Below are 13,750 nucleotides of genomic sequence, written 5' to 3' on the forward strand. Positions count from 1 at the left end.
CATGTAGCTCCGTTAGGGCTCTCTGAAGATTATGGTCTATGAATGCTTCCATAGTCATGCATGAGCGCGTGCATTCTTCCTTCTTCTCTTCCAGCCGGTGGGTTGAGGATTTACTGGGTGAGTATATGATCTAACAAAAAGGGGTACAGTCTAGCTGGGAAGGACATGAGGCACAAGTCATGGGAAGTCTTGGTGAAGAGAGATCAAAGGAACAATAACAGACTTGCAGTGTCCTGCAACAGCAGGGGATCGGACTCGATGGCCATCGTGGCCCCTTCCAACTCTACTGCCTGGGGAGAGTGGGAAGAGCTAAGAGAACCTGGCATATCAGTAAGTTGTAAGGACCTAACTTGCACGGATCCATCCGGAAATGTGGGCAATGGGCACGTGGTGAGGTGGTCGTGTGATTTTGCCGTGCTGAGTCAGAGATCTGCAGGCTTGTTTGCAGGTGCAGAGTTGGAGCCTGTGTGAGGTGCTTGGAGCATTGGAGACTCTGCCACTGAGTCTCACCCTCTGCCTTGCCAGGGCTGCTTTTTGCCCAAAGTGCATCACAGCAGCAATATCACCTCCGACTTCAGTTGGCGACTTCTGACAAAAGAAATGATTCTCCACCGCACTCCGAAGCGATGGCAAGGCATCCTCAGGGAAATGCACATGTGTGCTACTGACTCAAAGAGCACAGCACTGTGCATTGATCTGGCACCACACATATTGCTTGAGTTTTCTTATTCCTTGCACAGAGGTACTTTGTTCTTGGCAATTATACAGCTTTTGGAAGGAGATGGTCGCAACTGCTGTGATATTCATAACTGGTCTTGACCCCCTGTATCCATCGTAAGCAAGAGCTCTGGGGAAAACTGGAGGTATTTGGGCTTTGCACTCTCTCATGGTAACTCTGCAGCATTTCGTTCTTGCCAAGAGCTATAACAGCCCGTCTTTTCTCACCCTGGTATATTCTAAAGGAAGGCGGCCTTCTGACCTATCAGTGAGTTATAGATGGAACATGTCAGCATGTGACAAATCCGATCCCACTGCTAAGAGGCTGCCTCGCTATCTTGGTTTGAGTGTATAGATGCCTAGCTGAATTCTGTCCACTGGAGGACAGTAGACAGTTGCAAAATTGCCACTCACTTCTCTTTAAAAGAGAGACAAATAGTGGGCAAATGCTAAGCATTTTCAAGAGCGACAGTATCAGCACATGGCATGCATATAGCACAAAACGTGACTGCACAGGTGCCTTCCAAGGTCCAGTCACTCTCAAAAATGAAAGCCTTAAGCACATTCCTCAGGGATTCTTCTCTACCGGGTTTGTGGTCCGAGAGGGGAAAGACATTTAATTTTGTAGAAGTAGTTTACCCTGTAGAAGTAGTTTACCCTGGTGAGAATAGGTGACTTACCATTGCTCTCCACCCGCAAGTGAGAACCAGTTCAGAACTGCCTGTGTGAGTAGAGTGTGTGTAAGTGCAAAATGTTGACCTGTGTGTGTGTGCACGCATGTTTGTGTGCACGTGCAGGCATGCATCTTCAAACATGAATTGGACATGCACTGCAGGAGTGCAGCCAGCTACATTTCAGGCATCCAGTTGACACTTCTTAGAGGCTTGGAGTGCTTTATGCAAGCAGCAAAATAAGGGGATTTATTAAGCCATGATGTGTGTGCTTGCTTTGTTTGTGTTTAGAGCAGCAAACTGACTATCGTCAGGATGGCAGGTTGCTTTCAAACTCTGCTGTCACTTTTTTTTAAAGCAGACTGTTAAGGCAGCCCAGCATCTCAATTATATGCTCTACAGCTGTAAAATCACAGCCTTATACATTTCATGTTGGAGCCATCTATTACAGCTCTCTAGAAGCAAATGATTCTGCATAATGAAGTTTCAGTGTATAGGTATGATAAAATCGACAAACCATAAAAACACCTAAAGCCTAGCCACCCAGTCTTGTGCTCCAAGGGCAGTTAGGATCTGGTGAATCTTGGGATACAGATCACTCCTTTGCTTTGATCTTTGTTCTGATTTGGTTATGCTGCAGACCAGCTTCCGTCCCCTCGCCCGTGTGCTCACTTTGCTCTTGCAGCTGAGCTCACCACTTCCACCGGGTTGAAGCGAACAGGACTGCCACCACATGTACTGTGAGCAGGATGTTGTTTCAGTTGCGATGGCGTATTGCAGAGAAATGTAGAGATAATGCCATAGAAGCAATCCATCAGAAATAAATATAGGCATTATCTAACAAAAATGAGGCAGGCAGACTTTAGAAGCCGCATCATACTGAGTCAGACCACTGAGCTCAGGATTGTCCACACCAGGGTTGGCAACGCCTGGCACCAACAGGAGCCACGACGTCACCCATCACCCCTGCCCCTCCGCTTAGTGCTATTTTTAACTAGCATACTGAGCAGCAAGGAATCGGGCCTGCAGACGACCTGCTTCCTTGCCCCAGAGGTAAGGACTGTGTTAGGAGAAGCAGCAGAAGCAAGCAAGGTGGTGGGCAGTGAGTGGGCAAGCAGCAGCCTCTGCAGTGACGGATAGCAGATCTCCAGAGTTTCCCCCAAGAGGCCTTTCCCAGCCCTACCTGAATATGCTGCAGGTTGAATCTGGGTTGCTTTGCATGTGAAACAAGTGCTTTGTTACTGAGCCACAAACCCTGGCCTAAGTTACGTGCATTGGCATGCATGCACGCTCGAAAATGGGTGGAACAGATTGGCATTTGCCAAACCACTTATGCCCAGTTAGTCCTTGACCTGGTCCACATGACATGACAGCCCACCAGGGGTAACTGACCACTGCAGGTTGTTCTCTCATCCAAACCCAGACTGCTTCCTGCAGGTGGCTTTTTTTGGCAGCAAGCCAACATGAACACCCATGGCTTGTTCTAGGGGTTTCCGACCTACAACTGGTTGTCACATCGACCAAGCCCGGGAAAGCAATTTTATAGTGCTTTGTAGGGTTTGGCTACTTAGCCGTTCAGCAAGAGAAACAAAACCCCTTGCTAGTCTTTACAGCTTTGCCTATGCCACTGCCAGAGACAACCCCTCCACCAGGAGGCGCTTTGGAGTGACTGTCTAGTTTGCCAGCCCATTTAATTTAATTTAATGTAATTTGGCTCCAGGAAGTCCATACTGTTTATTTACCTGTTTCCCCCAGTTGTGCGCAAGTGCACATTTGTGATATGGGAAGGCTTGCTGGTCAGTTTCCCTGCCTGTTTCGGCCGCCAAGGAGAGTAGCAGTAGCTCATGTACAGTCGCTAGGCGCTGATTGCCGAGCTGTCGATTAAAAAGCACCATCAAGTGGGGAAAGCAGCAAAAGTCAGCACCCCACACTCACCTTTTGTTGCAAATCGCCCACTGAGCGATGCGATTCTTTGACTTTTGAGTGCTGAACTGTCAGTTTCCAGTGTTGGCATCTTCCTTTTTGGCATCTTCCACCTTTTCAACATGGTCTTGAGTTTCCAGCTGCTCTAGAAAGGAGGGATACTTTGCAGAGTACTTTCTGCTGCCATTGCTGTGGTTCTCCACTTCTTGTTTCAATGCAGAAAGATACACATATTGAATGGCTAGGAAGTAAGTTGAGGGAAATTTTGTGTTAGTGTGAAGGCTGAGAAGGAAAAGGAGGGTTAAGTTGTGCACGTGGATGAAGGAGCAGTTCTTGCTGGTATGCAGATTTCTCCTCCAGGTTGCTTCCCAGCATTATATTTTCATATGCGTCTGAATCTTTAAACAGAGCTGTCAGGGAACCACTGTAGCTGCAGCTGTAGGAACTCCAAAAGGGAGCCACAGAAGGTGGGGAGAGCAAATATCTATCCTTTCTGGAGTACCTGGAGAGTTTGAGAAGTGTTGAAAAGGTGGAACATACAGAGAACTATCAGATCCTCACTTAAAACCAAAGCATCATATCAACTAGGGGAATATCATCCCCCTGCTTTGATGCACCTGATTTAAACACTTTTCCTCCGTTACTGCTGTTTTTCAATTGGCAGCCATGCAGTTGGTCCCCGAAGGGATTTGCCTATCTATGGTCTCTCCTTACCCATCTGTTAACTGATCCACTTTGCTGCCCCCTTTGACAGCTAAAATGGACGTGGCAAGGCTGCACATACAGGACAGCCAGCAGTGCACCCCTTTGCATTTGTGAAAGGCTGATGATAAATGATTGTATAGATGGTATAAACAGTTGTGCAATTTTCTGGGGCTGTAAAAAATAAGCATATGACCCCAGTTGTGCTTCTAGATTCAGATTACCAGCTCTGAGCAAAAAGGTCAGAGCTGGGAATCCACCCTGTTAACCCCCTTGCAACCAGCTCAGAAAGCATCACGACACCTGGTCCTCTGAGGCCATAAGAGCAACCTGGCATGCAGGAGGAGTGGGGGGGGGGGTGTAAAGAGAGGTAAGGGAGGAAGGGGAGGGAACTGGCCGGGTTGTGATGCATCCTGGTGGCACATCACCTTCCTTTTCTCCTACTGGCTGCTTTGCATGGGGGGAGGACTGCGGAGGCAACCTTCACTTCCGTGCTCCCCTTGCCCTGCATGGGATGTCAGCAAGCCTCCAAGTTTGGAGCGTTCTAGGCAGCGTCATTAGTGTGTCCTAAAGCAGCTAGATCTATAGCTAACCAGCTTAAACTTCCTCCAGAGTAGGGCTGCTCTAGGTTGCATAGCTTGAGAAGTGAAACCAAAAGTCTTAACACTGAGCCACTCCTCCCACCCCGCCCCCCATTCTTAGCTCTTGCCAGCAATTCCACAGTGATGTGCAAACTTGCCTTCCACTGGTTTCCTTCCTGCCTATTAGAAATATTATCCTTGGGGATTTGTTGTGAACAAAATGGAGCATAAAGTAGTGTATACAATAAATGCCTCCAAAGCATAGCAGTAGTAATGGAAAAGATGTAACTAAGGTACTTCTTTGGTAGGCTGGAAAGAGAGTCGTAATTCTTAGCTTCTTGGCTTGTGATTTGAATCACAGTCCTTCCAGCTAACCAGAAGATGGGCATCAGAGGAATTAAAGGTACGCGCTGAAGGATATTAGCAAGAGTGTCTGTAAGCAGGCAACATGAATGCTTGTGCTTTAAGCTGCCCTGCACGTCATCGCCTTACCTCGAATAGAAGCAGCTTGAAACTTGGCCATGGCTGGCTTTGCATGGACAGTTTTCACACGCCCCAAATATCTAGCCATAGTGTGGAAGCATTGCAGGTGAAGACGCATGCAAGTGCCCTCTGCACATTGCAGTCATTTCGTGGGGCACCTCATGGGGAGAGTGTTGTAAGTGGTTTCTAATTAAAAGTTAGCATTCCTAGAAATTCAAAGTAGTTCACATTCATAATCTCAGTACTGCCTGAACAGCAACGCTGCAATGTAGGAAAGTGTGATTATTCCAGTCTTGTAGATGGAGAAGTGGGACTGAAAGAGAATGAATTGCTTATGGCTGCCCCATGTCTCCATGGTTGAATAGGATTTGAACTGATTTCTACAGGAAACCAGCTCATAGAGTACTTAGTATTTAGGTAGAATTTTTGAAGGCTCAGAGTACTTTACCTGTCATTATCTCCATGTTGCATATTTCAGGTGAGGGGCTGAAGTACGTGACTTGCCTTAGGACATCCAGTGTATTCACAGCTCAGTCTTTTAGGCTGCCATCCTGTGCACACTTGCTTGGGAACAGGTCCCACTGAATTCCACAGGCAGTGGCTATGCTACCCTGGCTTTCATAGCTGGCTAGCCTTATGCATGGCGAAGGCCAGCTAGATTTTAATATGGTCCATGCCTTGCAAAGCAGCCTGGTTGATGTGTCGTAAGTAAAAACCCAGGACGTAAGAAGAGCCCTGCTTGACCAGATCGTGAGCCTAGCTGGCCCAAGAGCCTGTTTCCCATTGTGGCCAACCAGATGCCCATGGGAAGTGCACATCGGGGTAAGGATGAAATTGTCCTCCCCCACAGTTACTCCCTGCAGCCATCATGACTAGTAGCCATGGAGAGCCTAGTCATTCATGAATTGGTCTAAATCCTTTAAAGCCAGCTAAGTTGGTGGATGTTGCCACATCCTGGGGTAGCAAATTCCATAGTTTAGCTGTGTGCTGCTTCAAGAAGAGTGTCCTGAATCTTGTAGTGATGACCCTGGGTCCAGCATTAGATGAGAGAGAGCTCTCTCTATCCACTTCCTGCACCCCATGCATAACTGCATGCACCTCAGCTATTGGGTATTATAGAAACGTAATTTATAAATAGATCTCTGCCTTTTTCTAAATTAAGGCACCCCAAACATGGTAAGCCTTTACTGTTGAGGAATTCCTCCATTCTGGTAATATTTTGGTTGCCTTCTTTTGCACTTTCCTTGCCTTTTCGCTATTCTTTATGAGTTGCATTAGCCAGAAATGTATACAGAGTTCCCACCATAGCTTTGTATGAAAGCATTATGTACATTATCCCATTCCTAATGTTCCCTAATATGAGATTTACCTTTTTTCGTACCTACCACGCACCTGGTTGGCTTCCCTTGGAGCTCTCCACCACGGCCCCAAGATCCCTCAGTGACAACGCGGTCCTCATCAGTGTGCATTTGAAGTCTGACCCAACATGCATCACTTTCTGCATACTGAAAGTTAATTGTTTATGCAATTGCGTTATCCGTTCACCCATTTTGGAAAGATCCTTTTAGAACTTCTCGTGGCAGCTATTTGTTTTTAACCACCTTTGATGTCTTCAGCAAAACGAGCTACCCTATAACTCACTCCTAACTCTGGATAATTTATGGACTTATGAAAAGCATTGGTTCTTTCCAATCAGATCTTCTCGGGATCCCACTTCTTAACTCCCTCCATTGTGAGAGTTTTTTGTCCATAGCTACTTTCTGCTTTCTGTTCTAACCAGTCACAAATCCATAAGATCCCACTATTTTATTCCCTGACCCGCTATCTTTGCTTAGGAGCCTTCGGTTGAGGGACTTTGTCAACACCTTTTTAAAGTCCTTCAGCTGAAGGCTTTTTAAAGTATAGAGTGCCTAGTGGATTGCCATATCCAAGGGCTTGTTGCAATTCTCAAAGGGCTAGAAAGGTTTATTTATAATCAGGCAGCCACAAGCACAGCAGGAACTAGTATTTCCTAAAACAGTTCCTGCAATGAGTTTCCAGAATGGGGCAAGTCAGAGGAGCTCCCTTGTATGCTTCCAACTGAATAGTCAGTTTTAGCTTCCTATCCTAGTAGCACAAGGGCTCATTAATATTGGGCAGCATTCTGCTGTTACCATTGTCGCTGTGATTCCTCCTCCTCCATTATTATTACTACTATTATTATTGAAAGTCATACCCCGCTTTTTCCCCTCACTAAAAGTAGCTTACAAAATGCAAAAGTATACAAACAAAAATGAAAACACATTTACCACAAGTCCGTGATTTCCTGAATTCAGTTTTAGAGATCTGCCTTGAATTGACTGATTTTCATTCCTTTAAGTGCAGAAACTCATTTTAGGGACAAGTTGCAGATATTTGTTAGACAATCCACAATTTCACACTTGTGTCCTTTATGAGCTTTCAGGTAGAGACCTGTCCTAATTAACCACTGGTCTGTTACTTTTTATTCATCCATAAGGCCTACAACTCAAAGCAATGCTTGCTTGTTCAGGGAGGCCTTATGCAGGGGACGTGCTCGGTGACTTGGATGCCTTATCTCTCTCCAGCAGAGTTTTCATTGGTGAGAGGATGACAAGGGAGGTATGTCCAACTATCCAATTTCCCCATCATACAACCTTAACAAAAGTATTTTTCACACAACCATATTTTCTCAGTAATCCCTACAGGAAGGGGGTGTTCTCATCCTCCCGTTCCTCCTGTTAACAGCAGGGACTTAATTTGGTTTCCGCATGGGGCGAAGAAAGCCTCTGTGCTTTCTCTCCTCCCCTCTTTCTCGAAACTGAGCCCCCATAAAGCCTGCAGAATTGCTCCCTGCTGGGTTTTTTGTAGTGAGAAATCTAAAACTGCTTGACACCAGTGGCCACCCTAGCAAAGCACAACTGGGGAAGCCGGTCATCAAAAGATCATCTCTACTAATCGGGGATTCCACTTTGAAGGACTGAGGCAACTGAAAATGTTTGGATGCCTAAACCAGCCTGAACCCTAGGATTTTTTCCACCTGTGATTATCTTGAATCAGAATTTGAATGCAAAATTTTTGATCCTGACAGCAGTTATTAAGACAAGAAATAACTTCTGGCATAAGGCTTTTCATTCTTTCAACTTTCATTTTGCCCCAAAGGGGGCGGGGGGGGGGGGGGGGCAAAGCAAAATAGTGCCTCTTCCATCTTGGCCAAAGCAAGCAGTTGTAATCTGAAAGTCAGCAGATAATGTGGGAGGAGATGAGATTTTCTTTTACTGTGCTGCTACTTTGACTGCTGGTTTTCCTTATACTAAAATCAATAAAGAAGCCCAGGCTAAGATTTAATTAGTGTGGACACTGACATCCCTGCGAGACTTCTGTTAAAAAAAAATGCCTGATATCTCAAAGTGCTCATAATGTATTCCCAGCTGCAATCCAAATTGTGCTGCAAATCTTTCTTCAACCAAGACAGGTGTAGCTGCTCTGCAGATATAATGTTGATGAGTCTTTTGCTAGAGTCTGTTATGTTTGGTTTATTTAGCGCGTATTAGCCCTCACACATTTTCACTGCAGTGCTTCTTAATGTTGCTCTACATAATGTTGCTCACAGGTCCTGAGATGTGGTGGTGGTGGTGGAGGAGGAGGAGGAAGAGGAAGAGGAGGTGGTAGTGGTGATGATGTGCTCCTAGGTGCCCATTTTGATTGTGATGGGGAAAGGGAAGGCAGCGGAGGAACCCCAAGTCGTTCCTGTGGACCCTGGACTAACTAGGATGGTATGAGGTCAGAAGCATCCTTCTCCCCTACTGGAATTCTCTTAGGCATGCAGGATAGTCTTAGGCACAGTTTCCAGGGAGGAAGTCCCACTGGACACGGTGGGACTTACTTCTGTGTAAATATTCATAGCGTAGCAATGTAACTAACAGAAGCAAAATTCCTGTGGTCATGAGCAAAAGAAAAATGCTTGGATAATGGAAAGGTATAACAAGCAAAGTATTAACTGGCCGACCTAAGCAGAGAGCAACATTGTGGGATGAGTGGTACCTATTTTATGGGGTTTAAACAAAGAAACCTAGGCAGGATCATGACCATGTGCTGGCATGGAGTGCTCTAAGGTTGTGTTAGTATATCTTCCCTCACAAGGGATCACCTTCCCCTTTTCTCTCTGTGTGCTGTCTAGCCCACTGGCTTCTCTCAAGGATCCTGCATTCAGACACATAGAACTGGCTGGTAGAAGTGAGCATTTTGGGGGCTTAGAGAGCCTTCTTCATCAGCAATGATGCTCCTTTAGATTATGGACATGATGTGGGCAAACAGGATGTGCTCTGATCATGGGCACTAGATGGGCAATACAAAAGGATCTGTTGCTTTGCTTCTTCAGGAAAGCACTATTGTAATGTTCTGTCAGATTTAGAACTCATCCAGTAATGAGTGGAGCATCTAAACATGAAACATTTAATGTTTCCTCTCAGTCAACATGTTTGACAGACATAAAATATTCCTCAGAAGAGTGGCTGTGAGTGGGTGGGTTGTTGTTGCTGATTTACAGTTTTTTTACATTTCGGCTCCATTCCATCACATAGTGATATTAATAGATTCATATTAGATTATATTAAACAAGGATACAAGGAGAAACTTAATACACAATGACATGTCTTAGATATTTTACTTTTATCTAGCTAATGAGCACTATCATATGAGCACTGTTAAGCATGTCTATGAAAAAGCATACATAGCTTTGTTGGTCAATAGAAGAAAAAAACCCCCAGAAACTTGGTACAAGTTTTGATGAACTTGATGAAATGAAATCATGAAACTTGATGAAATCTTTGATGAAACATCAAAGATTTCAAGATCTCCAAAACTCTTGATCAGATTAAATGTTTAAGTGGAAGAGAACAAGAGTGGCAGTTGGAGAAATGCTGGCCTGATGCTGAAGTAATCAAGGTGTTTTATTTTTTGTTTTTAATTCTGCCATCACCTTTGTTTTGTTCACAGGATTTTATAGGGGGCCAAAATTATGATAATTTCTACTCGTAACCCTCCCACCTTTTCCCACTTCTGTCTTGTTTCTTACCACAGCAGTTCTATTAAAGTAGAAAAAATAGTATGGCTGTGCAATTTTGATGGTCAGCCCTAGGAATTCTCTGGACGCAGCTGTGGAATCCCTCTTAGGACAGTTTCAATCTGCAGGCAAACCACCATTCAGATGTTCAGAGAACTTGTGGAAGGGATGTAGCCTGCGGGAGGATTCTGAGGCTGAAGGTGAAGGCACGGGAATCCTTTCTGTGTCCGGACAGTGCAACATAGAGGCCCCCCTCACACTTCCCTGTTCCATGTCAGAAGGTCAAGTGTCAAACTGTCAGGATGCAATGCTGAGGCAGGGTTGTGGGTTGACCCGGTTTCCCCCACACACATTTTGCAATGCCCAAATAGCACTGTTACAGCCTTATCATTTTGACATCTCTCTCCGATACAAATCAGTTTGGAATGTTCTTCATTGGACAAGTGGAATATAACCTTCGCTGAATGAATCGGACTTCAGTTTAATGAACTGAATTTCCTAATTTATTGGGGCAAAACACTTAAAGGAACAATGTGATTAATGTATGCCAAGCCAAGGTGTTTTTGCTAAGAGGAAGAGGAGAAGGTTCTTAATGACAGACAGTAGGACACCTGAATGTAGTTTGTTGAATGATTAAGGTATTGAATGGTCCATAAGAGTTGCCATATCTTACCATAACTTTGGTAAATTGTAAAGCTGAGGCACTTCAGTGTCCTTGTAGTGGAGCTTTAAAATCACTAGACTATCACCTCTTTTACCATTATCCTGCAGATGCTGACAGAAAATAAGGAGTAGGCCATGACTAGTCAGATTCAGTACACAAGAAATGCAGGGACAAAGGAGAAAAAACAGGAGCTAATATCTCCTAATTTTCATGAGAAAAAATAGCCCAGCTCTCTCTTTCATTGCAGCTGACCACCTTGTTTATTTTCTTCAGACAATTTCCCCTGGTGTTACTGATTGATTTTGTTTTCTGAATTAGAAAATCTATTGTGCACTGACCATCAGCCAGGGGCAGCGTAGTTGACTAATGAGTGAGGAGTAATTTTGAATCAATGCCTAGCGCGTGGCTGATGGCTGATAAAGCAACATACTTGAGAAGCAGCACTCTCCCTAGCACCACTAGATGATAAAGCGGGGACTCGGGGGGCCAGAAGCAAGCATAGAGTTGCGTAGCATTCCAATTGAAAAAGACGGCACTGAAATTGAATCAATGGGTCTAGAAGGTGAGGGTAAGATACGCCCAGATTTCTGACAAAGAGTGACACACACTTTCTCTATTATTTAATCCCTTTTCCCTGAGGTGCAGGCTGGGACCCCATGTGTATCTTGAAAGGGTGGGAAATCTGTTTCCTTTTAACCAACCTTTAACCTTCCTTCCTTTTAACCTTCCTTTTAACCAACCTTTGTGAAGAAAAGGAGGAGAATGGGGAGTAACTGGTCCATGTTAAGTAAATACGCATACGAAGCCTGGGATTTGCACCAAGGAGCTGCAGAATGGCTGTGGAAGAGTTTCTCTTGAATGAGACAGTGTGGTGAAGTCTTTCCTGAGGAAGGAAAAGGAAAGATGACCCTGGAAATAAGGAAGTGTTGGAAGGGTAGTTGAGGATTTCTACTTTGAATCTGCATTGCTGTAAAGGGTCTTGCTCATCACACAGTACTTTTTTAGTCTTTTTGTCAATAAAATGCAGCCAGTGATGCTCATATAGCAGCAGACCCATATGAAATGTTGAGGGGTGCCCTTTTCTAGCAGGAAGTTGTCTCTATTTAAAAAGAGATCATTTCTGCCAGGTTCAAAATCCTTTGTGCTGCTTGGCTTCGAAGATAGATGAAAGCATACTACTGCACTTCTGTACTGGTCACTAACTCCAACTTATATTCATGACATGCTTGTGAGGTTGGCTAGTCTCTGAAGGACAGTAACTGGTCCAAGTTTATCTGGTGTGTTGCTTAAATGAACAGGACTTTCAACCCATTCCTCTCTGATCCTAAAATGACACTGTTCATTTCCAGCACCACCCAGGACCCTAATGTTGAGACTCTCTGCTCTGTGTTGTTTGTTTTGCCTTGATTCACCTGTGCCAGATATTGTAGATATAAAACCAGCAAACATGGAGGAGCTGACCGAAGTAATTACAGCCGCAGAGTTCCATCCGCATCACTGCAACACTTTTGTCTACAGCAGCAGCAAGGGGACAATAAGGCTGTGCGACATGCGAGCATCTGCCCTGTGTGACAGGCACTCCAAATGTGAGTATTTCCTGCGCTTGCCACATGGAGGGAGGAATGGGGAAGTGCATTTTGCACTATTTTGTCCAGTGGGATTTCTCTTCCCAAACTAGAGAAAGACAGCAAAACATCTTTGTCATCAGTTACCTAGTTTTTCCTCAGTATGAGGTATAGCAGCCAGATGTTAGTAGAATACTTTCTCATTCTGCTTTGCTTGACAATCCTATGCTGAAATCGCACCCTTCCAGTTGCCCAATTAGTATGTAGATTAGTTCTTCCTTTAGCCCCTTGTAGCACTCTGTTTACACAACCAAACCTTAGCCTCTTCCTCCAGTAAGTAATGGCCAGGATGCTCCGTAATTTCTAGTTTACTGGATTTGCAGACACTTTCTAAGATTGATTAAGTGAAACTGAGAGTTCAAAATAATCAGAAAAACAGGGATGAAGAGGGAGGAGGGAATGATGAGCACATTGATGGACAGTTGCTCAAATGCATGGGGAAAGTGGCCATACCATTGTTTTCTGTTATGATAAAGGAGAATATTCAAAGGCTAGAATGACTTTGCCTAATTCCTATTTTCTTTCAGTCAGGACTGGAAAATTTTTTTTAAAGGATTGCTTTTGTATTGCATTGTATTCTCACCTGCAAAATCCAGTTTTCAGTACTCACCAGCTTTCCAGTTTCTAGTTTGGGACCTGCCACTATTTTGTGGTACATCAAAATCAGGTGTGGGGATTAATTGGCATGCCGCATACTAATTTCTAGGGATGCAGGTGGCGCAGTGGTTTAAACCGCTGTGCTGCTGGGCTGGTTGATAGAAAGGTCACCGGTTCGAGTCTACACAATGGGGTGAGTTCCCGTTGCTCTGTCCCAGCTCCTGCCAACCTTGCAGTTCGAAAGCATGCAAATGCAAGTAGATAAATAGGTGCCACTTTGGTGGGAAGGTAACAGCGTTCCGTGCACTTCGGTGTTTAGTCATGCTGGCCACATGACCATGGAGACTGTCTGCAGACAAACACTGGCTCCCTCTGCTAGGAAATGGAGATGAGCACCGCCCCCTGGAGTCAGGCATGACTGGACTCAACGTCAAGGGGAAACCTTTACCTTTACCTTATACTAATATCTATTAAGAAGAAGATGAATGTTCATAACTACAGGTTCATGGGATGTATGCAGAGGGATAAGTGAGGTGATGCACTTGCACAACTGCTTCATGATAGCCATCGGTCCCCTTCCTTGATCTTGTTACCACAAACTATGTGACAAATGTGTTGAACAGTTTCACCATTATGAACTCTGCATGAATTTGGTGAAGTGGTGACTGTAAGAAGAGGGGAGACTATCTGGGTGTAATACCTGTATCCCCTGGCACTTTTGCTCC

General features: G+C 44.8%; 1 protein-coding gene across 2 annotated transcripts in view; it reads left to right on the top strand.

Moving 5' to 3' along the window:
- PPP2R2B (protein phosphatase 2 regulatory subunit Bbeta) overlaps window positions 1–13,750 on the top strand; it is a 269,665-nt gene that overhangs the window by 241,061 nt on the left and 14,854 nt on the right. For both annotated transcript variants that reach the window (XM_044454367.1, XM_044454366.1), the window contains exon 6: window positions 12,225–12,389. In XM_044454367.1, coding sequence (XP_044310302.1) covers window positions 12,225–12,389 — 165 coding nt within the window. The remainder of the gene's footprint in view (window positions 1–12,224; window positions 12,390–13,750) is intronic.

This window comes from Varanus komodoensis, unplaced genomic scaffold (assembly GCF_004798865.1).
Source record: "Varanus komodoensis strain SLA01 unplaced genomic scaffold, ASM479886v1 scaffold7_3, whole genome shotgun sequence".
Lineage (NCBI taxonomy): Eukaryota > Metazoa > Chordata > Lepidosauria > Squamata > Varanidae > Varanus > Varanus komodoensis.